The 24,558-nt window shown below is 51.1% G+C and overlaps 1 protein-coding gene and 1 pseudogene across 5 annotated transcripts; one reads left to right on the forward strand and one right to left on the reverse strand.

Moving 5' to 3' along the window:
- Window positions 1–12,279: 12,279 nt before the first annotated feature.
- LOC124226917 (tubulin alpha-3 chain-like) lies at window positions 12,280–16,393 on the forward strand (annotated as a pseudogene).
- Window positions 16,394–17,941: 1,548 nt separating this feature from the next.
- LOC124226918 (uncharacterized) lies at window positions 17,942–22,803 on the reverse strand. 5 transcript variants are annotated; one of them, XM_046640731.1, is made up of 4 exons: window positions 22,717–22,803; window positions 21,169–22,007; window positions 20,052–20,219; window positions 17,942–18,313 (listed from the first exon to the last, which is right to left on the reverse strand). In XM_046640731.1, exons 2-4 carry the CDS (start codon window positions 21,703–21,705, stop codon window positions 17,996–17,998), a joined length of 1,023 nt encoding a protein of 340 aa, XP_046496687.1. In that variant the 5' UTR covers window positions 21,706–22,007; window positions 22,717–22,803; the 3' UTR covers window positions 17,942–17,995. The 5 variants fall into 5 exon arrangements, with proteins under 5 accessions (XP_046496687.1, XP_046496691.1, XP_046496690.1 ...); XM_046640735.1 differs by lacking the exon at window positions 22,717–22,803 and having other exon boundaries at window positions 21,169–21,312; window positions 21,765–22,602; XM_046640734.1 differs by lacking the exons at window positions 20,052–20,219; window positions 22,717–22,803 and adding an exon at window positions 19,815–20,051 and having other exon boundaries at window positions 21,169–22,602.
- Between the last annotated feature and the right edge of the window lie 1,755 nt (window positions 22,804–24,558).

Below are 24,558 nucleotides of genomic sequence, written 5' to 3' on the forward strand. Positions count from 1 at the left end.
CACAGAGTGGATCACAGAACAGAGTTGCTGCCAGCCTTCAGCCCGTCCCCACCAGCGTCTGTCCCTAAATGACTGTGGAGTGTGGCTTCCTCATCTTCCATCGGCCACTTCAACTTCCACATGGAAGGTTCTGGACCTCACTGTGCCTTGTTACCATCTGAGTGTGTACTGAGTCCCCGTGTCAACTGGGTGTAGTCCTAGGGAGCTGGCCTTCATGATGACACAGACACCTGTACCCTCCTCAGCCCCCATGGTCCCTGCACTAACCTGGGCCATCCTCTGCTCTCTCTCATTTGGTGAATTCACTCATGGGTGAATTGTATGGTATGTGAATTATATCTAAAGCTGTTACCAAAAAGAACCCATATTTTTTTATCCAAATTCAGTCAAAAAAGTATATGAATGTATATCCACAGAAAAAAGACCAAAAATCCCCCAGCGTATTAATATTTATCTCTAGATTGTGTTTATATATTTTATTTTCTTCCTATTTTTCTGCATTTTCCACACTTTCTACACTAAGTATGTATTATTTTAGAATCAGAAAAATAAATAGTACTTAACAACACAACGTGATACAGGCTACAATTCAGTCATGTGTATGGCGTGGTTGGAGCCCTGAGGAAGGAGGGTGCTACAGACTGAATTTTATCCCCAGAAAATTCATATCTTGAAGCCCTACCCCAATGTGACTCTATTTGGATACAGGAAGTAATTAAGTTTAAATGAGGTCATGAGGGTGGGCCCTGACCCAAGAAGATTAGTATCCTTATCAGAAGAAACACCAGAAAGCTTGCTCTCTTCCCCTCGCCCATGTGAGCACAGCAAGAAGGCAGCCCTCTGTGGGCCAGGAGGAGAGGCCTCACCAGAAATCAGTCTTCCCAGACCTGGATCTGGGACTCCTGGCCTCCAGAAGTATGAGATATCAACTGAGGAAAAATCCACATTTCAAATAGCAGATATTTATCTGAGCAGTTAGAATTGTAACTCAGGGGACACAGATTCAGGCAGAAACCCAAAACGTGTTCTGAGGAAAACAAGGACATAAGGGTTTATAAAGGCAAAAAGAGAAAAATTACACAGGTCATTTTGCAAAATTTGTGATTGGCGCTCGCAACAACTATTACATCTTAGCTATATGTGATCACTTGCTAAGGCCATCTCTAAGGCAGGAAGATCTTATCTTTGAGAGTGAGCGTATTTCTTGAAAGAAGGTCAAGATGACAACAGAGAAGCACAGCTCAAAAGTTACCTTCCCTCTGGTAGAGATGTGGCATGCCTGTCTGAGCCCCATTTCCTTAATGGCCTCCCAGCTCCATTTTAGAATCCTTGGTGTATGTTACTCCATTTTGTTCTCACTGTCCACATTTCCCCTTCTGATCAAGATCTTGCAGCAGAAAGCATCTCAGACCAACTGTTTGATATAATGATATTGCCCTCATTGCTAGAAATGTTCTTTTCTGGGAAGTCATGTCACTTGTTGGGGGAAGCCACGTGCTCAATCATCATAGGAGTAACACAGTCAGAGGCTCTGGCCACATCTGAGCAACAAGGAGGTGGTGAGGAATGAGTCTTAGGCACGGTCTCTATCTGGAAAAGCATCAAGTCCTTCGGAGTTGGAAGATTGGTTGATCATTTCAAATTGCTGAGCAATCATTATTCTGGAGGTAGAGACAGACACACAGCATTGAGAAATGCAAGTCATTCATAGCATGAAGGTGACAAAGATCATACAAATCAGGACGATAATCATTAGTATAACTTGGAGCAGATCTGAGGCAGTAGTAGCATAAGAAGCTTAAATACAAGCACACATAGCACAATTCTAATAATCATCATAAACAATATCTGAAGTCCCTATCTCATCCAAGCACCTACACCAAGAGGCCAGATGAAAACATCGACAGGGAACAAGTGGGTGTCATTAAAAGACATTGAACTGGAGACACCCTGTGCTATTTTTATTATTTTTCCAAGTTCTAACTCAATGTCACCAGAAGAGTTGATGCAGGTACAAAAGGGGGTGTTGGCTACAACACAGATGCCACTCTGTTCTGCAAGGAGATAACTGAATGCCATTCAATTACCTAATATGACCCTGACTAGGGGATCAGGAATTGTTGTTGTTGAACTAAGGCTCAAGTGGTAGAATTTGCCAGTGTAGCTATGGTTTTAGGGATAAACTTTTTATCAACTTGTCACCATGGACAACATCAACGCAAGGGACAAAGCCTTTGGCAATGGTAATCAATGGAGAGTAGATGGGGTGTAAAATGTGGTCTCTAAGTCTCACCTAGACATACAAGATTATGGTTGGGTTTCTCCTTTAACAAGAACTTGAAAAGGAATATTATGATATCCTAAAGGAATTATCCTGCCGTATGCCAGCTGTCTAGACATTCAAAAGCCCATGGTTCTCTGTAGGTGGAAGGTGTGCCCAAAAGGGGACACCTAGAATACAATGTCTTCTAGTTCTGTGGCAATGTCAGTGGTCAGGGGCACTTGGTAAGGTCCTTTCCAATGGGGCTGAGGGCTGTCCTCTGATGATGCTTCCAGAATACCCAGTCACCAGGCTCTAGACTGTGACCAACAGGATCCTTTAAATTGGGATCCAGGAAAGCATCTTTAACCTGTTGGTGATGGGCTGAGAATAAGACAGTAGAGACTCACAGCAGCTGGTCACACTCACATAAGACAACAGGGGAGCAGCAGAAGGTTGTACAGCAACAGACACTGATCTGCTGGTGACTGTCGCATGTGGAGTTATTCCATGTTTTCCAAAGAGGGGACTGCCAACAGTCAGCAAGCTCGAAGGCAATACCTTAGGCCAGGGGAGTCCAGTCCACAGTATATACTGAACCTCAAGATAATTAACAAGACCAGAATCTAATGTTTACAAGGATGCAAACAGAATTTTCCTCTCTACAAATATCCTCAAATTTTTTTTGGTCAAAGATAATCACAGTAAAACTAACTTGTTTATATTAAAACTTGGCCTGATTATTTATACTAGTGAAAATAAGAATACTCACTGAGAGTTTCTGAATTCTGGAGGGATCAGACAGGGAGAAAAGATAAATGTTTCATCTTTGTTCACAAAGGCATGTCCTACCAAACTGTCGATGGCTTAAGAGAAAAGATTTCTTTAAATCTGGAAAAATAAAACATTAGACCATCTTTCTCAGCTCATGTAGTCCCAGGTAATTTACTATTTCTTCTGCTTAAATCCAGTTTTTCCATTAGTTTTCTCGACTTTGCCTGATGACTGAGGATGATCAGAACAGTGAAATTCCAAGTTTGAAAGGTTTGCATTAAGGTTCGTATGATTTGCCCAGTGAAGCAGGTGCCGCGATCACTGGGGATTGTGGAAGGTACCTCCAAAGTGGGAAGCATGTGTTCTAGCAGTTTGTCTGCCATTGTGAGGGCATCAGCTTTGTGGCAAGGGAAAGGCTTTAACCCATCCTGAAACCACAGACAGCAACAAGAACATATTGATGAGCCACAGGAAGTGGCAGCTGAGTGAAGTCCAGCTGCAGGTGCTCAAAGGACCCCGAGGAAGAAGTTCTGAGGCCTCTGGGACAGAATAGTTTTTCCTAATGTTGGTGAAGGAACGTAAACACTGAAAAATGGGTTTTTCCAGAGAACTGGCAAGAGCCAGCAGCCGTCTTGGGTTTTCCATTGTCCTGACTGTTTGTTGAATTTACAGCCATTGTTCACCCTCCTTAATTTCCCTGAGTCAGGAGCAGACTGTTGCTGTGTTACAAGGACATCAGGATGGCAAAAGTCTGGCAGTGAGAGGCCAATTTTTTTTTTGCAAAACAAGCAGAATGGACTTCATCCACATGTGTCACAACCTTTATAGACTCTGTTGTTGCTGCCTTTGCAGGAAAGTCAGCTACGGTGCTTTCCTGATATTTACTGTGAGCCTCAATTTTCATGACAGACAGCATTTTATTCCAGGACACAGTAGACTTCTAGGAATTTCACATAATTTCTGGAACACTTATAACTTGTACTTATAAAGACATAACATAAAAAAGGCTGTTATTCCTTTTTTGACAATGCTTCCCATGTAATTTAACATGTCAAATAAGTCTAATTAGTTTACTATCTCTCAGGTCAAAAAAAGACTTTATTTAGAATTTGATTTGGGGGAACTTTGTCGAAAAATATCAAAAACGTTTTAAAACATTTGATCAAAAAAATCACAGATTTTTATGAAACAATACTTCATTATCTATTTAACCAAAGTGACAAAGAGATTTTAAAGGGCAACAGAGAAAGTTACATAGTTCTGAGCAAAACCCAGCTTTTCTATGTAATGAAAGACTTGATAAAGATAAAACACAGAATTTCTGTTACCTAGGTAGATTACATTAAAGATAAAGAAACGTTGTTTACAATTTCTTATTAAGAGCAGACCAATAATCTGAGAAGACTTTGTCCCTTAATAAAGAGAAAAACCAAATTCTAACTTTGTACCAGTGTACTTTTGATATTAAAATTCATTTTTAAATAAATTCTTTTTAATCTTACCCAGCTTGATCACACAACACAATTTCTTCTTAAAGATTCCTTTTTCATAAACCTTCTGCAGCTTTCTATGTCTATGCAGGTTTTGTTCTTTTTCTTTCTTATTTTTGAACAATCATTTATTTTAGGAAAAAATCACTTTCTAATTTTCCTTTAACAAAAATGCATCTTCATTCTTCATACCTTCTCTTACTGAAAACACATACCCTACTTTCCTTGTCTACTCTTCATATATAGTAATTTTCTTAATTTCAAAAACTTACAAAGTTTATCTTAAAAAAAATGATGCAAGGCAGTTGTTAGAGAAAAATTACAGATCTTACTCTTAGAGGATAGCATAATTGCCTACGCACCACATTAAGTGAGTATAAACTCCTTCCACATGATATAAACCATACCCTTCCTGGAAATTACAGGGTGAGACTCACTCGTGGCCACAGGTTCATGCTGACATTGCTCTGCTAGACTGGGAATGACAGAAAAGGCAGAGGCCACAAGATCCCCACATTCCTGCTGAAAAGTGTTGCTCTAGGTTGAGCAGGCAGAAGAAAGATTTGAAAGATGGAACAACTTCTAAGCTGATGGCAGAGCTATAAATATCTCGGAAGCCACCACCCGAATTCTCAGTCTCACATGCAGTTCTAAGAAATGGGGGAAGTTCTTTTAAATACAGATGCTGCCTGGCTGTCAATCTAAAAAGACAAGGCAACAAGGTGGGAGGCTGTCAGAGAGAGATTCCAGCCTGTCATTGAGGAGTCATCGCTGTGCGTGTGCAGGACAGAAAGGGTGGGTGATCTCGTGTGGGCCTCTCCATCTGGCACATGGACCCTTCTGTTGCTCAGTTTACTGTGGTTTAAGAGCAGTGGCTTTCAGAGCATCCCATAGCAAGAAGGATCAGTGTATATCATGGTCCAGCACACACTTACATAAATAAAGCCATATATGTAACTGAAATAATTTAATAACTGACATGTATTTCCTATTTTCGGTATATACCATACATGTATTCTATTTTTCATTTTATGAAACTATTTTCTTTTATTTATATAGAATAAATACATTGGTCTATGTATTATTGATATTGAAATATATATAACACATAAAATACGTATAATACATAAAAATTGAAGATAAACGTTATCCATTTATCTATTTTGGTAAATGTAGACATCATGCAAATTTTTTAAGTAAATGTTAATTTACCAATGGTCTGTGACCACAGTTTGAAAGATGAGAAGTGACAGTGAATCCTTGCACAGTAGGAGAAAGTTCCACTGCTTCTCATCTGACTAAGGGGCACCCGCTGCTCTGCCCGCATTCTCTCAGCATCAATGCGCACAGTGTGCAGAGAGTTAATTTACACTCATTACTCTAAGTTTTCTGGCCTTTTCTCTGGTTCATTTGTATTCCCAGCTCTTCCTCCAAATTGTTTTAAAACTATTTATAATTTTTGCTTTCCATCAAAAACTAGGAGGCAGGCAACTGTGACCTGTCTATCACATAGTAGCATCTGTAGTAGATTAGCAAACCCACAGACACGTTTCATAATTTCCAGGAGCATATGTCTCATTACAGCAAACTTTTCAATGTGGCACAAAACATGTCTATTGATAACCCAAATAGACAGAGAGGCAATTGTGTCTCTAAAGAAAAGTTAGAAAGCCAAAACTAGACAAACTTATGTTTGGCAATCAGTCTCAGCATACCGTCCTACCCGAAATGGTTTAGACACTCAATGAATATCTATTTCATTTAACTTACTATAAACTTTTCTCTTATTTACATTTCTTTCAATGCTTGTTTTTAATATATGTTTGGATTAGGCAGTAAATAGTTAACCATCACCCCAAGTCATTCCTCCTGCAGACAAATTCTGCAGCAGAAACAGCAAGAGCCCACTCAGCCAGTGGACCCAGGGAGAAAAGTTGTACATTTGCTTTATATTCAATACTGATGACTCTGAGGACATGTCTGTTTCTACGAAACCAACAAACTTGAACAATTTTTCATCATGGATTATCTCAGACCACTTGAACTTGAAAAACATTTGGGTTAGTTTCTATATTTCTGAGAGTTTTAGGAATGCTTAATTTATATAAATGTTTAATTTTGGCAATACCATCCAGAGGTAGAAAACTCTCATATATAGAGAGAGACAGACAGACATACGTAGACACACACATAGACACACAGAGATCTTTAAAGATGTTAGCCACGTCTCAGATACAAAACTGAAAAGAAGACTTGGATCCAAATTGTGTTTCTGGCAGAGGGACTAAATTAAGGTTACCTGCCCAGGTAGCCAAAGGTTTTTACTAAAGATTTCTCTTTTTTTTGCATGTTGTGAGGATACTTTTGAGAGCTGTGTTGAAGTCCTTTTGTCTTTTGGAAGCTCCTGCATAGCAACCAAAGTGCACATTCCATTCTCTCTGAGGGGTTGGAATCCTCTCTTTCAAGGGGGACCCTTAAGGTGGACGGATCTGAAACAAAGCTTCCCCAGAGCAGCCATTACCATTCCAAATTATCCCAGAAGTTCACCCATTTCCACTTGCTTAGTTTTAGATCTCTTATTTTCTAACCGTGCATGCAAATGAACTAATTCAAGTATTTCAAATGAGCCCCATTAGGGCAAAGAAAGTTTTAAATCATCCTTGGGCAAAATGGGTCCATTGAGGTAAAAATTTACAAGAAGAGGGACCATATTCTTTAAACATAAATCCAGCTGGGGTTCCCAAAGGAAGTTGACTATTTATGGCTGTTCTAGAACAATTGTTCCCCATAATTTAGAGGGGGCTATTCTCAGATGACCAAGGCAGGAGGGTCTATGTCTTGGGTCAGGTGTGTGCTGCCTGTGAGGACCACTTCCCAGGGTGTCACCAATGGGCTGTTGGTCTCTCTTTTACGTGTCTCAGAGATTCCTGAGCAGCAAGTGGTGGCAGGTTGCTCAAGGTCCTAGGATGACCAATCCTTCATCTGTGCCTTCAGGATAAGCTTATCAAGTTCCTCTGACCCGAAACAGGGTGTGTTCTTCATTGCAAGGCCCTGTGAGATCACTGCACATCATGGACAGAGTCCCAACACTTCTGCTGGATTTCCAGTTACTGAGAAACAACCCAAAAAGGGTCGGAAGGAGCAATGTGTCTTACCTTCGGAGTAGGAGGACCCCCATTTGGACAAGAGGAGAAACTACGAGGTCTGCGTTGGTTATGAAGAACAGCTGAATTTTGAATTGTAAGAGAATGTGGCTGCTTGAATAAAATGAAAATCTACTAGAGCTCCAATAACACTCACCAAGAAATGTCCTTACACCTGAATTCTCCGCCTAGTTAAGGTGAGGACGGAATCCTCCCTCCAAAGCACAGAACCAGTTAGTCCTCCCAAATAAAATCTGCTCTGAACATCAACCGAAAATAGGAGCTTCGGATCCCGGAGAACTTACTGCTGGAGCTCTGAGGCTCACCAACGGAAACACGAGAGAACAAGGCTGTCTTGGAGGTGCCTTCCACGTGTCCATGCCAGCACCAGGGTCCACGCTCAGTTGCTCTGGATCTGCCGACTACACCAAAAAATATCAACTGAGGAAAAATTCACTACATTCAAATAGCAGATATTTATTTGGGCAATTAGAATTACAATTTGGGAGACACAGATTCAGGCAGAAACCCAAAATGTGTTCCAAGGAAGACAAAGGAGGCAAGGGTTTGTAAAGGCAAAAAGAGAAAAATTACACAGGTCGTTTTGAAAATCTGTGATTGGAGCTGGCAACAACTGTTACTTCCTGGCCATACGTGATCAGTTGCCAAGGCCATTTCTAAGGCAGAAAGTTCTTATCTATAGGAGTCAGCACATTTCTAGGAACAAGGTCAAGATGACAACAGTGAAACACAGTGCAAAAGTTATATTCCTGGGGCTGGTCAGGTGGTATAGTGGTTAAGTTCATGCACTCTGCTCTGCTGCCCAGGTTCACCACACCGGATCTTGGACATGAACCCACACACGGCTCATCAAGGCACACTGTGGCGGTGCTCACGAACAAAATAGAGGAAGATCGGCAACAGATGTTAGCTCAGGGCCAATCTATCTCACCAAAAAAAAAAAAGTGACATTCCCTCTGGTAGAGAGTGGCGTGCCTGCATGAGCCCCGTTTCCTTAATGGCCGCCCAACTCCACATTAGCAGCCTTGACAGATGTGACTCCATTTTGTCCACAGAGAAAATAAACTTCTGGTGTTTAGGCCACCGGGTCCGTGTCATTTCGTCATGGCAGCCAAGCTGACTGAGAGGAAGGACCCACTCTCCCTGCACACGGGCAGGGAGGGTTTCTCCCGTGTCCCCGGGTCTCTGCTGACCTCCTCCGTCCCCTGCTTCCCGCCGCCAAAGCCGTCTTTCTACGGCAGACCTGGCGGCACCGTCCAGAGGCTCCCCAAGGCCCGCCTGCTGTGTCCCCGTGCAGGGGTCGGTCCCCACTGTCCTTAGGGCGGAGGAGAAGTTAAGGGTCCGCGTGAACACCCACTGCGGAGTCGCAGCACCGGGCGCTGCGCTCAGGCGCTGAGCGGGCTCCGCCTGGATCCCCTCCCCTGCTTTTTCCGGAAGGATCCACACACTGGATCCTGAGGCAGCTTCAGTCCATCTCGACGGAACGGAGGCATGGGGGATTGTTCCAAAGTCCTCCAACAGGGACACCCAGCTCTTGGGGGTGGCACGGCTGCGGGGCACCCTCTCCCCGTCCCTGGAATCCCAGCCCTCCTTCAAAAGGCAATCAGATCGCGCCGGTTCCGGGCGCTGGGTGGGAAAGGCTCTCCTGCACCAGGAAAGAGCAGCACAAGGTCGGGGCTTAGGTGCTCGGTAACGTCCTGTGCGCCACCCAGGGGGCGCTGCGGCCGCTGCAACCAAAGCTTCCAGAACGCACGGAACGCCCAAGGCCCCCCTCACCTTGTGCGACCCCCAGCCTTCCCGCCAAACCCACATCCAATCAGAAAGCGCCACACTCCGCGGGTCGAGCAACAGCCAATGGAAAGCGGGATTCCGCGCTCTGGACCAATGGCCGCGGGGCAGCAGGCGCATATCTCCGAGCGCGCCCTTGTGGGGCCGGTGCGATGGGGACCCAGGGCCCTGTTCCCTGGGGACGCCCAGGCGGGAGGGGACGGAGCCGCTTCTTGGGGCAGCGGGGACAGGCCTGGGAGTGTCGGGCCGGGGCCGCAGGGCGTAGGCGGGGAGCGGGGCCGGAGAGCGCGGGAGGCCCGGTGCGCGACGGAACGTTCTCGAAGCTCCGGGAGCTGTGTGTGGGGTCACGTCTAAGGGGATTGGTCACGTAGAAATTCAGACTGAGACGCTTCGCAGACGCGCACTTTCAAGCGACACGTGAACATAAATAGCGCATGGAGTCTGAATCCTCCGCCGGCGGTTCCTTCAAGTGAAGGCGCGTCCCACGGAAAAGCAGCGGGTCCAGCGGCGACTCCACACCCGCCCCGCGCTTCCCGACAGCAGCTTCCAGCTGCGCACGGGGCTCCGTCTGCGCCTCCGTCTGTCCAGCTCTGTCTCCAGGGAGGGACGGGACATGCTGACGATCTTTCCTGCCTCATCAAGGACGTGCGTAAGTGAAACTGGCCGTTTCTTTCTTCTGTTCACTCTGAGCGCTGAGGGTGAGGAGTCCGGTGACCACAGGTACAGTCTGGTGCCACTACTGTGATCTGGGCTCAGGCGCCAGCAGTCGTGTCCACCTTTGATTGTGCACCGTCAGTGCGAACGTCAGCGCAGTGAAGGGACTAGGAACCGCCCAGTCCTGCTATGAAACGCTTGTCCCTCCACGCGCCCTGGAGAGGTCTGTGGACCCCCAGCGCCTGGGGACTCCACTGTGGTCACTCTGAGGACCGGGGCTGGGTAGGGGCTCAGGAGAAACGGGGTCGTTCCCAGGAGGGAGCTCAGCTTCACTGTAAAGGAAGGAAGGAGGAGAGCGACGGTCTGCTTGCAGGTTTGGGGGCAGGAAGGTGAATCTTCCGGGTAGGAAGGGAACAAGGTCGTCTTCCAAGAATGTGAAGAGAGGAGTTGGTCTGGAGTTGAACAGAGGAAGTTTCAAGTAATTTTTTCAGAGAGCAGATACAGCTGACTAAAGAAATGTAAATGTGAATGATCCAGGTGAGGCTGGTGGTGAATTTATAATTAAGGCTTTCTGTTGAAAGCTAGGAATGATTTTCCCGATATCTCTGGTTAGCATCCTGGTTAGATCATGAGATGGCAGTGGCCTTGCAGACCACCTGGCTCCCAGGCCCCCATTTTGTAAATGCAGAAATTGGGGGATTTCCCAGGTCACAGAGCTGACGCTGATCCCACAGGGGTGACAGAGTCGAAGGCCACATCAGGCCTCCTGGGAAACACATTCTGTGAACTACAGGGTGTCTGGATTTAAGAAAGGCAAAATGAATAATATGCATTTGAAAATGTGTGGTTGGCTGGATCCCAAAGGTCTTCCCAGGGTGTTGATGAACTTTTCCTCTGGAGGAGTGAGCTCCTTGTCATTGGAGAAGTTCTTTCTGGAACTGAATGCTTCCTTCTGGGATGCTGTGGGGGGATTGCTGCATTGTGTCCATCTTTGATGCCCTGATGACTCTGAGATTTGCTGCTTGTATAACAGACCACAGGACTTCAAGTTCTGGGGACTGTGCATTAGAATTTAGGGTGGGCGGCACACCTCCAGTTTCATTTGCTTTCCTCTCTGTATTTGTAAGGATGCTGTGTCTACAAGTGAACAAGTGGTTCGTGTCTGTACACTTAGGTTCCCAGGAGGAGAGAGATGGTACATTCAGAATAGGTACATTGAGGAGAACCTTTAAAAGGTACCATTTAGAAAGGAATGGGCAGAATTTCAGGAAACCACCAAAGGGCAGCGCAGTATCCCAGCATTTGAGATGTCTGGGAGACATCACCTCCTAGGCGTGAAGGGGTGAGGGGAGGGAGTGGTCACTGGAAGTGGACAGGGTCGCTTTAGGAGGAGCGCTGCCTGCTGAAAGTTGCTCCTTGATAAGCGGCCCCCGGCAACCCATGGCAGGTGGGCAGGGAGGCAGCCCGGGAGGGGGCACCCTGCCCGCATTTTCTCTGCCCCTGGCTAAAGCACCCGGACGTCGGAGGGCAAGGAAGCCCTTTGAGGCAGTCCACTTGGGGCAGCCCCTGGGGGCCCAGACTGGATGGAGAAGCACAGAGGGGAGACGTAGAGGGAGCTGGGAGACAGACACACAGGGGCCGCCAGCACCTGGGCCACAGTGACCTGTGTCCTAGTCCACTTTCCTTCCCCGACTCGATCACCGTTTACCTTGTTCCCTGGTCAGGACACAATCAAAACTGCTGTAGTCTTCAGAGAATTATGTGACTAGCCATAATGTGAAGTTTAGTTGACATGACATGGCTTCCAAGTTACAAAATAACCTAACTTTCCTATAGTGGCAAACACTTAGGTCCTGGGCTGACTCAGGTGCTTAGTAGCTGGGTGGGTTAGAGCATGTCAGTTTCACATACAATGGTCACATAAGCCTTGTGTGAAATAAGGTTTGAGAAAACCGTAGACATTCTGAAGCACATATGTATGTTTTGCATGCCATAGAGGGACGACTGCCTTGAAGACGAGGGTCTCACATTTATGTTCTGGTTCGAAGTGTGAGTGCATCTCTATCCACGTGGGGCAGGCAGGGGTCCAGATCGGAGATGCCTGCTGGGAATGGTACTGCCTTGATCTTGGAATTCATCTGATGGTCAGATGCCAAGTGACAAAACCATCAGCAGTGGGGATGACTCGTTCAACATGTTCTTCAGCGAGACTGGGGCTGGCAAGCGTGTGCCCAGAGCAGTGTTTGTGGACCTGGAGCCCACCGTGTCGGTAGGTACATGGACACTCGGGGCGGCTGTCATGGGAGTGTGGGAGAGCCTTGCTGAAGCCCCCCATGTTTTCCATTGGATCCCCCTGCAGAAGGGACGGATGTACAAGTGTATGCCCATGGTCACGTTAGGTGACACACTGGAAGGTTAGTGCCTGAAATGTCCGTGGGACTCAGGCACCTAATTCAGAAAAACCTGCTGTGAGGTTGGCCGGCACTGTGATGGGCTGGGGGTGGAGTCACTTGTGGCCTCCTTGGCCCGGTCAGGTGGTTGTGTAGACCCTGTCTGTAGGGCACCCGGGCACCGGTCCCTCCTTAGTGCTGTGCGCTCCCTCAGGCTGGGGCACTAGTCTTGACCTGAATCTTAGACATAGAAAGCTCAGTGTAGAATATTCATTGGGTTCCTCCAGATTAGAAGTCTGAGGTAGTTTCCAAGGAAAGCTGTAAAGAAAGCACCTTTCGGTGGCCACCAGGGGATGACAAAATGTCACCCTGAAGCCTGTGAGACCCAGGCCACATAGGGTGGCTGATGGGACTGCCCAGCAACAGTCATGCCTGGGACTGTCTAGCGTGTAAGGGATCTTTAAATTCCACCCTTGGCTGTAGCTTTGGGGATGGAAGAAACAGGCATGTGTAGAGTTGTCTGTGTGTGGGTGTGAGGCTCTCCTCCCTTCTTGGGGACCCGGTCACACTGGCATTTGTCCTGCAAGTTGACTCCTCTTTCCTAGAGCCATCGGGTGCAGTTGTGGTCTGTGTATTACACAGAGACGTTTCCTGTGAGACACCGATGCTGCTGACCTACAAGGAACAACATGTGCTTGGTAGAAGGGGACAGTCCCGAATCTGTCCACCCTGGTGAGTTAACAACAGGCCTTAAAGACTCACGACACCTGTGTCCTCTTTGTAGATGAAGTGTGCACAGGGACCCACAGGCAGCTCTTCCACCCGGAGCAGCTGATCACTGGGAAGGAAGACACAGCCAATAATTACCCCTGAGGCCATTGCCCCATCAGCAAGGAGATCATCGACCTGGTCCTGGACTGGGTCTACAAACTGGTAAGAGTGCCAAGAAGGCCTCCTATGGACGCTGTCCTGGACAGGAGTGTAGGCCTTAGATTGTGACGAGGAGGATATTTTGGCAAAACTGAGGCCAGAATCACAAGTCCACAGTCTTACCCTCCAGTGTGGCTGCGGTGCATCCATACATCTTTACCGTCTGTCTGCTTTGCCTCTAAGTGCCATGCATGTTCACTGTGGAGGGTGTGAATCTCGTGATCTTGCAGAGGAAGAGAAGTGACCAGGGCTGGTTGGAGGTTGCACTGTGTCTTCTGCCCACGCTGGCCCTGTTCTCTGCTTTCTCTCAGGTGGGTCTGTGCAGGACTGCAGGGCTTCCTCATCTTCCACAGCTCCATGGGCAGTCCCGGCTCTGGGTTTGCATCTCTGCTCACAGAGCACCTCTCGGTGGACTATGGCAAGAGGTCCAAGCTCAGACTTGCCATTTCCCCAACCCCCCGGGTTTCCATGGCCGTGGTGGAGCCCTCCAACTCCATGCTGGCCACCTGCACGACCCTGGAAGATGTTGATTGTGCCTTCATGGTGGACAACGAGGTCATCTACAACATATGTCATCACAACCTGTATATCAAGCTGCTGCTGTACACCAGCCTCAGTCATCTGATCAGGCAGATCGGGTCCTCCATCACAGCTTCCTTGTAATTTGACAGGGCCCTGAACAGGGACTTGACAGAATTCCAGACCAAGCTGCTCCTGTACCCCCTCATCACTTCCCCTGGCCACCTGCACCCCGGTCATCTCAGCTGAGAGGGTCTACTATGAGCAGCTGTCCGTGGCCAAGATCACCAATGCCTGCTTCAAGCCAGCCAGCCAGAGGGTCAAGTGTGACACTCACCATGGCAAGTACATGACCTGCCGCATGTTTTACAGGGGGGGACGTGGTCCCAAAAGGCGTCAACACGGCCATCGCCACCATTAAGACCAAGCGCACCATCCAGTTTGTAGATTGAGGCCCAATTGGAGCTAAGGTAGGAGTGGGTGATGGGGAGTGGGCCGACCCGTTAGCAAGCAGCAGACCCTGCCATGGAATGCGGCCCCTTTCAGAGAATCCCCTGTTCCTTGCAGCTCGGCTCTTGGCTGTTATTTAGGGACCCAGCGTGATCGTCTATTCAGGGGCATCTTTAACTTCCCTCCTGAGTCGTCACACTAGAGATCTGTGGGGAGAGTATTCTTAGTTAACAGAATAGAAAAATTTTAGAGGATTTTTGTTCCTTTTTTGGCTGGTAGAATCAGTGTGGGAAATGTAGGTTGGACTGAGAAATGGAGGCGTTTTCCCGGCATTTTGGTAATTCGTGCAGATATCTGAAATGGGGGAATTACTATAAACCGACTACTGTCCCTAAATCTTACTTCATTCCATAACTGTGTAGAAACTACATCCAACTTAAATGTTCTCTGCAGTCTTGGATTTAAAGAAAAACTATCATGGACCTTTCTGTGAGGAAAATGGCAACATCTTTATTTCCATCTTGGTAAGCCTAGAAATTCTGGCCCGAGTTTGCCTCAGACCACAGTTTCCCCCCTTCCGTTGGACACGGGATGGAAACCCTGCCGTCGCTCTCCAGCTTTGTCCACCCTCGGTCACCGAACCCTGGGGATCCTCTCCCTCGGGACTGTGCCTCCCTGAATCTTTTCATGCCTCCTCTGCCTGCTCAGACCCTCCCTGCTTCTGCTGGGCCCGCTGCGGGGGTTCTGCACTGGGCCTTCCTCCTCTGGGCCTCCTCTGGTTCAGGGTCAGCATGGTGGGTGGCCCAGCCACCTGGTTCTGTAAATGCGTTTTCTGTGGACACAGCACAGCTGCTCATGGGAGGATTGCTGTGGCTGCTTTTGCTGCAAGGACAGAACTGAGGGGCTGCAACAGAGACCACGTGGCCTACCCAGCCTAGACCATGTAGTGTCTCGCCCTCTCCAGACAATGTTTGCTGACCTGGGCCCCAGCTGACCCCGTGTGCTGCTGCCAAAACCTCTGGTCACGTTATCCCTTGGTCTGAAACTTGGAATGCCTCCCCTTTGTCCCAGCCCTGGAATGTCACCTCCTTCCTCCTACTTGGAACACACGTAGGCCACCTCCTGGTGCAGTGGGAGCAGCAGTCCTAGGACCTCTGACAGTGTCCTGTCGTCCTGCTCTGCACAGCCTGGCTCGTTGGTGGGAAAGCAGTTGGTGGGAAACGATCTTCCCTCGTGATATAGCCACAGTTGTGTTCTCTAAGTCTGTCAGGGTGGAAGAGGTTTCAGCCACAGAAAATAATCGCCATCCTGTTGATGCCTGTGGAGATAATAGCGTATGAAGAATCCGGGGCAGTGTACTTTTCAGAAAGAAGACAGTCCTGTCACCTGGGCTCCTGTCACATGTCTCAGTTGCTGGGACACAGCCCTTCAGGCAGCTTGGGACCCAGTCAGGGTGGCTGACTCCGGGGCTCCTCTGTCCCTGTTTTTCTTGTCTGGGGACCAGCTCCCTGCTCTCCTGGCTCCTTGCCTGGTACCAAGAAGTCTCAGGGACTGCAGGGTGAACCGAGTCTTCTCCCGGGTCGCCAGAGGGGACCTATGCCTTCTGTTCCCGTGATGCTTCCACCATTTCTGGGTTTGACAGAAGCTTCACAGAGCACTTTCTTCCCCTTCTCTGGCAGGTGGGCATCAACTACCAGCTCCTCACTGTCGTCCCAGGGGAGACCTGGCCACGGTGCAGCAGGCCATGTGCATGCGGAGCAACTCCGCCACCATCACCAAGGCCTGGGCCCGCCTGGACCGTAAGTTCGGTCTCACGTACGCACAGTGAGCCTTTGTGCACTGGGACGTGGGGAAGGCATGGAGGAAGGAGAGCTCTCTGAGGCCCGGGAGGACCTGGCAGCTCTGGAGAAAGACTACAAAGAGGTGGGTATGGACTCCATGGAAGCTGAGGCCAAAGCAGAGGAAGAGCACTGAGTGGGAGTGCGGCTGGCAGCCCTCCCTGTGTCCTCCCCCCACTGTAGCATTACAGGACATGCTTCCCTGTTAAAGTGGCTGTGTTCAACCTCTGTCTGTCGTGGTGCTCGGCTGGGACACACTCATCTGTGCAAAGGAGTGGGTGGGACCCCAGAGCTGGATGGGCCACATGGAAGGCTGGTCCGGGCTGCACAGGGCTGCGCAGCTGGAGTGGGCACACCGCCACCCGCTTCTGTGAGGAGCCACTGGCACGTGACACGACCCAGGGCAAAATAGTGTTTCCAATGCAAGGTTTCAAAGAACAAAGATTTACTAAATTCTAGGAAAACTGAGTTACACTTTTCAATTGAATTTGCATTTTTCAGGCTCCTCCATTGATGGGACATGTGGACTAAAGCATAAAAGCTTAGAACTAGAACTTTAAAACCTGAGGTCTGTGGAAGGAGGGGTATCCACAAAAATCCCTGAAACTGTCAGTCAAATATGTAAGGTCAGGACCTTTTGGGGGGGAAAAGAGTTTTATTGGATTCTCCACAGCATTTACGACCCACAGGTCAGAAGCTGTAGGTGACAACACAATTCATCCTTGTCCTCACTGTCCGCAGTCTCAGTAAAAGCATTATAAGTTTCACTTTAAGCAAAACGTGCTGAAGTGTTTATAAAAGACCCAGTAACATGGGTATTTTGTCTCAGACCCGAACCTGAGGTCGCCGAGGGGGAGGTCACTGGTCTCAGTCACTTGGTTAGTTCAGCTGTAGCATAACCAGGACCAGGACACAGAACGAATTCTAAATCTTTGTGCCTTAACATCTTCAGAAGGCGATAGAGAACATCATGAACGGACCCTCAGGTTTTCACAAACCTTTATTACCAACTGGAGGAAGGCACACAGAGCCCCTGCGAGGGGCAGGGGAGCCCACAGCAGGGCGGTGGGAGGCATCTCTGCCCCTCTCAGGGGCCCCTCCGAGGGGGGCTCTTCCCCATCCCCCCCACCAGCAGCCTGGCAGCAATGGGCTGGCAGGACATCCTCTGGCCGGATCCTTCCCGGCCGCCGCATTCTGCCACTGCCTGGCCTCCACCGAGAGCACTGCTGCCTTTGTTTCTCTCTGAGCAGACAAGGGACAGTGTCATCAGGAACCAGGGCAAGCTGCACAGTCACCGCGCACCTGCTGTGTTTGTGTTCACTGAGCAACATTTACGTCAAGTACATTTCTGTCACGGTCCTTTCAGTGGGGACCCTATGGCAGCCCTGAGTCCTGAGGCTGAGCCTGGCCTGTCTCTTGGACAGACAGCACCTCCAAGAGGAGTGCTTGGCTGAGTGCAGGAGCCCTTCCGAGGACAGAGGCCATGCCAGGAGCCATGGGGAAAGTTCTGGAGGTCAATTTTGGGGAAGGGAAACTCGGCCTGTTGACTCCTGCCCTGGGGAGCGCACGCAGTCCGGCCCTGGCCGCCAGCAGCACAGGAGGGCTCACGCGTAATTTTAAATTTTTTAGTAGCCACATCAAAAAGTAACAAGAAACAGGAAATTAATTTAAATAATCTGTTTTAATTAACCCCAAATATCCAACATATTATCACTTCAACATGGGATCAGTATAAGAATCACGCGTGAGGTGTGATGTTCCCTCTGCGCCCAGCCCTCTGCACCCAGGCACATGGCGGGTGCCCACATGCCCAGCGCCTCTCACCATACCAGCCTGGGGCCTGTGGCTCCTGCATCGCACAGCGAAGCTGCATGAGAAGCCCATGGCTTCCGCGCACCACGTTCATCCCCCACGTCCTGGAGGGACATCTTTTAAGACGTAGTTTCCTGAACTTCAACAGGGAGCACTCCACTGAATTTCTTTCCTCAGTGACCCACGTCCCCCCATGACAAGCATTCCCCCTCGGTGCTTCCGGGGTCTTCTGCTTCCCCCTTTTCTGCGGGAAAATGCAGAAAAGAGAGAGCTGGTCTGTGACATTCCCCACGGGCCACCTCGATGGCCAGGGGTCAGGAACCCAGAGCCAAGCTCCTCAGTGGGCTCCAGCCCACGGCCTGGAGCAGGTGCACACCCTGATTCTGTGGGAAACCTAAGGCCAGTGAGTGCCCACAGCCCCAAACCCCTTGTCCTCCTAGGCCACCACAGTCCCCACAGTTGGGCCACTCTGACAACTCTTTATTTTCTCCACCTCAGATCCTGCCATCAATGAGACAGCTGGAAGGTCTCTGTGCATAGACGCTGCGACAGGGGCCTCAGAGATCTGTCTTGTCTGCTGGCCTCGGCCTCTTGGCCACAGTGCATTCCTGGCATGGCCCCTCATCTGATACTCCCCTCCCCCTCCTCCCCATCAAACCCCTCCCCAGGCTGCCCTCTACCTGACCAGGCATCTCCCCAGGGCCCCCGTGTCCTGGTATCCTGGCCACTGGCCACCCAGCCCAGCAGGACCCAAGGCCTGAGCACTTGAGCAGAAAAGGACCCTGTGGAGCCCAGCACTCCACTCTTGTGCCCCTGATCGGGGTTTCCTCCCTACCTCTCTCAGAGCCCCCTCTGACCTACCAACCCCTCTATGCCAGTGCTCCCAGCGCCATTCCCACGGCACCCCTCCTGACTCTCCACTCTCTCCCTCTTCCCGCACCCCCAGCTCAGGCCCCACTGCCACCAATGGTCTGGATCCACTGGATCCATGCTCTGCCCTGCCTCCCCGCCTGCCCTTCCTCTCGCAGCCACCTCCCCACCTCCTGCCTGCAGGGCTGCAGGGCAAGGACACTGCAGCTGGCACCCAGGGCCCCCCAGCCTACTCAACCTTTACTGCTCCAGCAAGGCCAGCTGCACTGGCCTCCTCCCATCTGTTACTGTCGGTTTGTCTAGCCATCTCCCTCCCTGGACCAAGAGCATGTCCACCTCACAGTCCCACTGTGCCCCCAGTGCTAGAGCTGGCCTGGCACCCAGAATCCTCAGTGAGTGAGCGCCAACACCCCTCGAGGGAGGAGGGCTCTGTTCCCGGTTTCTCCTTCCTTCTGGAAACTCACCCATCGATTCCTCAGCTCAGCCGCTAGTCCACCCACCCCTCCCCTGACCTGCCCCCTGGCCCTGCCCCACTCCTCCCTGGCCCGAGCTCCAGATGGCACCTGGAAGTTCCAGGTGGGCGACATGGGGAGGGGCGGGAAGGAGGGTGAAGCCAGAGCACAGGTGGGATCTCAGCCCTCCCTCACACATCCCTGGAAACACCTGGAATGTACTCTCAGCTCAGGAACCAGGCAGAAAAGAGTCACGGTTTGTGCTCAGGCTGCCCACCCACGTGGCCAACAACATCTCAGAGGCCGAGGTGTTTCCCACACCCAGGGCTTTGTTCTGCACAGCACACCATGCTGCCCCTTCCCTGCCCCTCAGTCAGCTGTCCTCCTCTGGGCTGGGGACACCTCTACAGAGCCGAGTCTCACCCAGCTGAGTTAGCCTCCAGGGGGCACGGGTGTTGATCCTGTTCCAGAAGGACTGCAGGTTGTCTCTAATAAAGCGAGCCCTGAAATTCTGTCCTCGGTCTCTAAGCTGATGGCAGGGATGGCCCACAGGGTCCTGCCCTTGCTGCTCGAAGCTGCTCTGGTTTTCTGGGGACCACAGCAGTTTCCATGGAAACAAGAGAGGGCACCAACCCCCAGAGATAAACCAATAAACACAACCTGTAAAAGGAGAGAACGGGCAGCAAGAGAACTGGAGGGACCCAGGGGCCCAGGAGAGAGGCAAGTGCAGGGCAGTGGGGCCGTGGAGCAGAACCACAGAGGCTGCAGGCCTGGGGCCCAGGAAAAGGAGGGGCCTGCGGAGGCTCCAGTTCTTGGCAGAAAGAGGCCCTGGAGGTCAGAGAGACACAGAGAGAGCAGACAGAGCGTGGGTCAGTGAGGAGGCCTGCACTCGAGTACCCAGGGCCACACAGGACAGGGGACGTGGGGACCCAGGGCCCTGGCTCTCCCACCCACAGCGGCCCAGCCTGTCCTCCACCCACAGGTCAGCCCTTCTCCGGGTGTCTGAGAGAGCCCCATGCTTCTGGCCAAGCAGCCAGCCAGGGGGTTTGGCTGCAAGTCAGAGGGTTTCTGATAGCACCTGGGAGCAGAAGGGACACATGGGGAGGAGGCAGTTGGAGCTGCACCATGACACCTTGTCACCAGCATCTGTTCATGCCCCAGTCATGGCCCTCGAGAGTGAGGAGGCCCCTCACACCTGAGCCCAGTGCTCTTCCACTCCGGCCTCTGAACCCTGAGTGTCCAGGGCAGCCAGGGGCTGCCACGCTCACTCCCATACCACACCCCACCACCCGAGGAGGGAAGCTCATCTGGCCAGACTCCAGAGCAGGACTTGGGGCCAGTGGAGTACAGGTGAGGGGGTGGCAGGAAGGCCTCTGCCTGCCCAGCTCCCTGAGGCCAGATAAACTATGAGCACAGGCACCAAAGCAGTCTTATTCTCGGGTTTGTGGAACGAAGGCAGGAGTGCAGATGGGAGGAGAGGCTGGGGCAGCAAATGTCCCAGATGAGGCCCAGCCTACTCGGCCTCCCGGGGGCACCCGCTCTGCGTCCACCCGATCCGCAGGTTCTCTCTCCAGGGCGCAGCCAGGCCGAAGCTGGCAACTGGAGCCCAAGGGGCCAGCCCTTGGATGGCCCAGCGGGCCCTGGGACAAGACGGACGGAAAGGCCTGTCCACTGAGGGCCAAGGCCACCCCGTGCCCGGCGCTGCCCCCTCCCTACCCCTGCTACCTAGCTGCCCCGGCCACAGGGGCGGGCGGGGAGCACCGGGCCCAACTCTGACCTCTTGACTCAGGCAGGCTCGATGGGGGCAGACACGGCCGCAGGGGCCTGGGGCACGATCGGCAGCCTCTGCTCGGCACACGGACGGAGCATCTGGAGGCCGGCGAGGGGCGCCACGTGCAGCATCAGCAGGGCCACTGGGATCCTGCAGAGACAGACGCCGTGCGCAGGGAGCCCTCCTTGCCCAGGCCAGGCGGCTCAGCGACAGCGGGCGGGCGTGGTCGCCTCCCTCAAGACCTAACTCTGCCCTGGGCCTCCTGGACTCCAACAAGGGCAGGGGGAGGAAAGCAAAGTGTTTGGGGTCATCGAGCTCGCAGCCCCGCCCACGCCGGATCTTTGAACACGGCGGGGTCGATGGCGCCCCCAGCCGCCTGCGCAGCCAGTCCGGCTCCATCTCCTGGGCGTTCAGCGCCTTCTTCCGGCGCAGCGCGAGCTTCTGCAGGGTCCCCTCCACCCCCAGGCGCCACCATCTGAGCGGCCGTGGGAAGGTGCGCGCCCCGCCCGGCCCCTGGCCCCTGGCCCCTGGCCCCCAGCCCATGGCCCCAGCCCTGGCGCCGCCGACCCCGCCCCACCGGGGGCGTCCAGAGCGCGGTCTACCGGCCCCGTCGTCGGTTCCCTTCCCGGCAGCGCTGCCGCCTGGTCTCCCGCAGCCCGATCCCGGAGGGCAGCGACGGCGCGTCTCCCCTCGGCGGTTCGGTCCACAGACATCTCCGTGCCGGCCGGTGTGTTAGGTGCGGGGGGAAACGTGGAGACCTCAGAGACCCGCTCCTTGGCGATCAGGCCTTCCCTGCTGGGCTGTTTCGGTCATTCTCGCTTAGGTAGCAGCACCCAGTGCAGTGTCTGGCATACAGTGGACGCTCAATAAATAGTTGTCGGAGAAAGGACCATCAATGTAATTGCTCTCCGCGGGCTCCCCACTAGGGCACAAGCCTCCATGGCCGCAATAAATGGCCTCGCATCGCACACACGCAGTCCTTGCCGTGGATACAGCGCGTGAGCTCAGGCCCAAGAGGCGCAGCTACCCCGACTACGCACGCGTATTCAGAGGTGGAATCCACACACCCGGCAGACATCGTTCTGCTCACGGGCTTTTTGAGTTAGCGCGCGAAGCTTGGGGAGCGTTTCTAGCTCGGCCAGGGGGCGTGGCTCCTGGCGCATCTTGATAGCAACATCTCGGCGCCCGGAAGCCCAGTGGCGGCCTCAGTGCCTGAGGCGTGCGACGCTGTGGACCCCACAGGTGAGTGGCGGGAGCCGCGCGCGGGACGGTCCCCGTCCTAGCGGCCTCCCCGAACCTCCACCGGAGCCGTCTCCGCTCCTCCGCGAGCCCCGGGCCGGCCCGGCGGCGCCCTCCTGCCACCTTCCCGCCGCCTCCCGCGCCCGCCCCGGCGGTGCTCGGTTACCGCGCGGTGAACGGGCTGGAGGAAGGGAGCTCCGATTAAAGTGGAGCCTCGGGTCAGCCAGCGGTGTGGCCCTCGAGCCCTCCTCCCCGCGTGGCTCGAGTTCTCCGAGCCTCAGTTTCCCCATCTGTAGGAGGGGCCCCCATGCTCACCTCACAGGACGCCAGTGAGCCGGAGCGGGAGCAGAGCGGCCGCGGGGACGCCTGGCGCGATCCTGGCCTGCATGTCCACGTGTTTCTCTGTGTTTGTGAATGTGATAGTTACGGTGCAGGTCAGGCCTCCGTAGGCCAGTGCTCAGAGGTGGGGATCAGTAAAACATTTGGCAAGGAGTGTATGAGACACGCCGCAGAGACGCTAGCAGAGCAGTACCTTTGCAGGAAACTCCTCAGTGACTTTAACCAAGTCTTGGCAGCGCTGAGAAAAGGGCGCGTTTACAGAGTCAGCTTTCAGGCTAAGCCTAGAAGACAGAACAAATCGAAAAGATCAGGAGCATATTCGCTTTGCAGCTTTTGCTGATATTCTGGCTCGAGTCAAAACAGAAACCCAAGTGCTGGGCAGGAGTCAGACACGCACCACTGGCCTGATTAACCTACAAGTGAAGAACGAAAATGAGAGGCAGAGAGGCATTTATTGTGCGATCAGAGAATTGCTATTCAGGGAGCACAGATTCAGTTACAAACCCGAATAGTGTACCCTAGGGAGTAAAAGTCAGAGGCTTTTAAAGGCACCGGAAAGGAAGTATGCATACTAACAATGTTAATTGGTTTGGGGGCAGAAAGGTAATCTTGGCTACAAATAATTGATTACTAAGGCTAGCCAGAGGGAGGCAAAAGCCCATCACTGTGAGGGGCTGCAGGTTTCTTGCAGGTTACTCAGTTCAGAAGGTCATGTTCTGCTCCCTGAGGATGTGTATAGGAACCACATTTCCTTCATGGCTTCTCAGCTCCATTTTAAAGCCCTTAGACATGAGTGACTGTTTCACATTCCACAACCTCAATCAGGTAACACACAAGGGGCCAGCTTAGGAGAAGCACCTGTCTCCCCACTTCTTACTCTGCTCCTCTGTTTACCAGGCTCCATCTCTGTCTGGCACCCAGCCCTTCCTGCCCCTGGAGTTCTTGGAAACAGTTTGGTGTTTTAGCTTTGATTTTGATAATTTTATTCACATACCATAATACTCACCAACTGAAAATGTACACATCGGTGGTTTTCAGTAAATCCACAGAATTGTGCAACCATGACCACTATCTAATTTCAGAACAGTTTCATCACCCCAAAAGGAAACTCTGTCCCAATGGCAGTCACTTCCCATTCCCCTCTCCCCCATCTCGTGGCCACCACTAATCTACTCCCTGTCTTTATGAATTTGGCTATTCTGGACATTTCATAGCAATGAAATCATACTATATATGGTCTTTGTAGCTGACTTCTTTCACTTAGCATGATGTTCTCAAGATTCATCCATGTTGTATCACTACTTTTTTCATTCTTATAGACAAATATTCCATTGTATAGATATTTCACATTTTATTTTTCTGTCATGAGTTGATGGACAATTGGATTCCTTCTGCCTTTCAGCCACTATGAGTAATGCTGCTATGAAAGTCCATGTACAAGTTTTTGTGTCAACACATGTTTTCATGTCTTGGGTACATAGCTAGGGCTGGAATTTCTGGATCATACAGTAACCTCATGTTTGGCCTTTTAAGGAACTGCCCAATGGTTTTCCAAATCACCTGCGCCATCTTGCATTCCCACCAGCAGTGTGTGAGGGTTCCACTCACTGCACATCATCTTCAGCATTTGTTCTTCTCTGACTTTTGACTGTAGCCATCCTGGGGGAGCATCACACTGTGGTTTTGATTTGCATTTCCCTAATGACTAATGATGTCAAGAGTCTTTCCATGTGCTCATTGGACATTTGTGTACCTTTGGAGAAATGTCTATTCAGATCCTTTGTCCATTTTTAAATTGGGCTACTTATCTTTTTATTG

This window comes from Equus quagga, chromosome 15, assembly GCF_021613505.1.
Source record: "Equus quagga isolate Etosha38 chromosome 15, UCLA_HA_Equagga_1.0, whole genome shotgun sequence".
NCBI classification, from domain to species: Eukaryota; Metazoa; Chordata; class Mammalia; order Perissodactyla; family Equidae; genus Equus; species Equus quagga.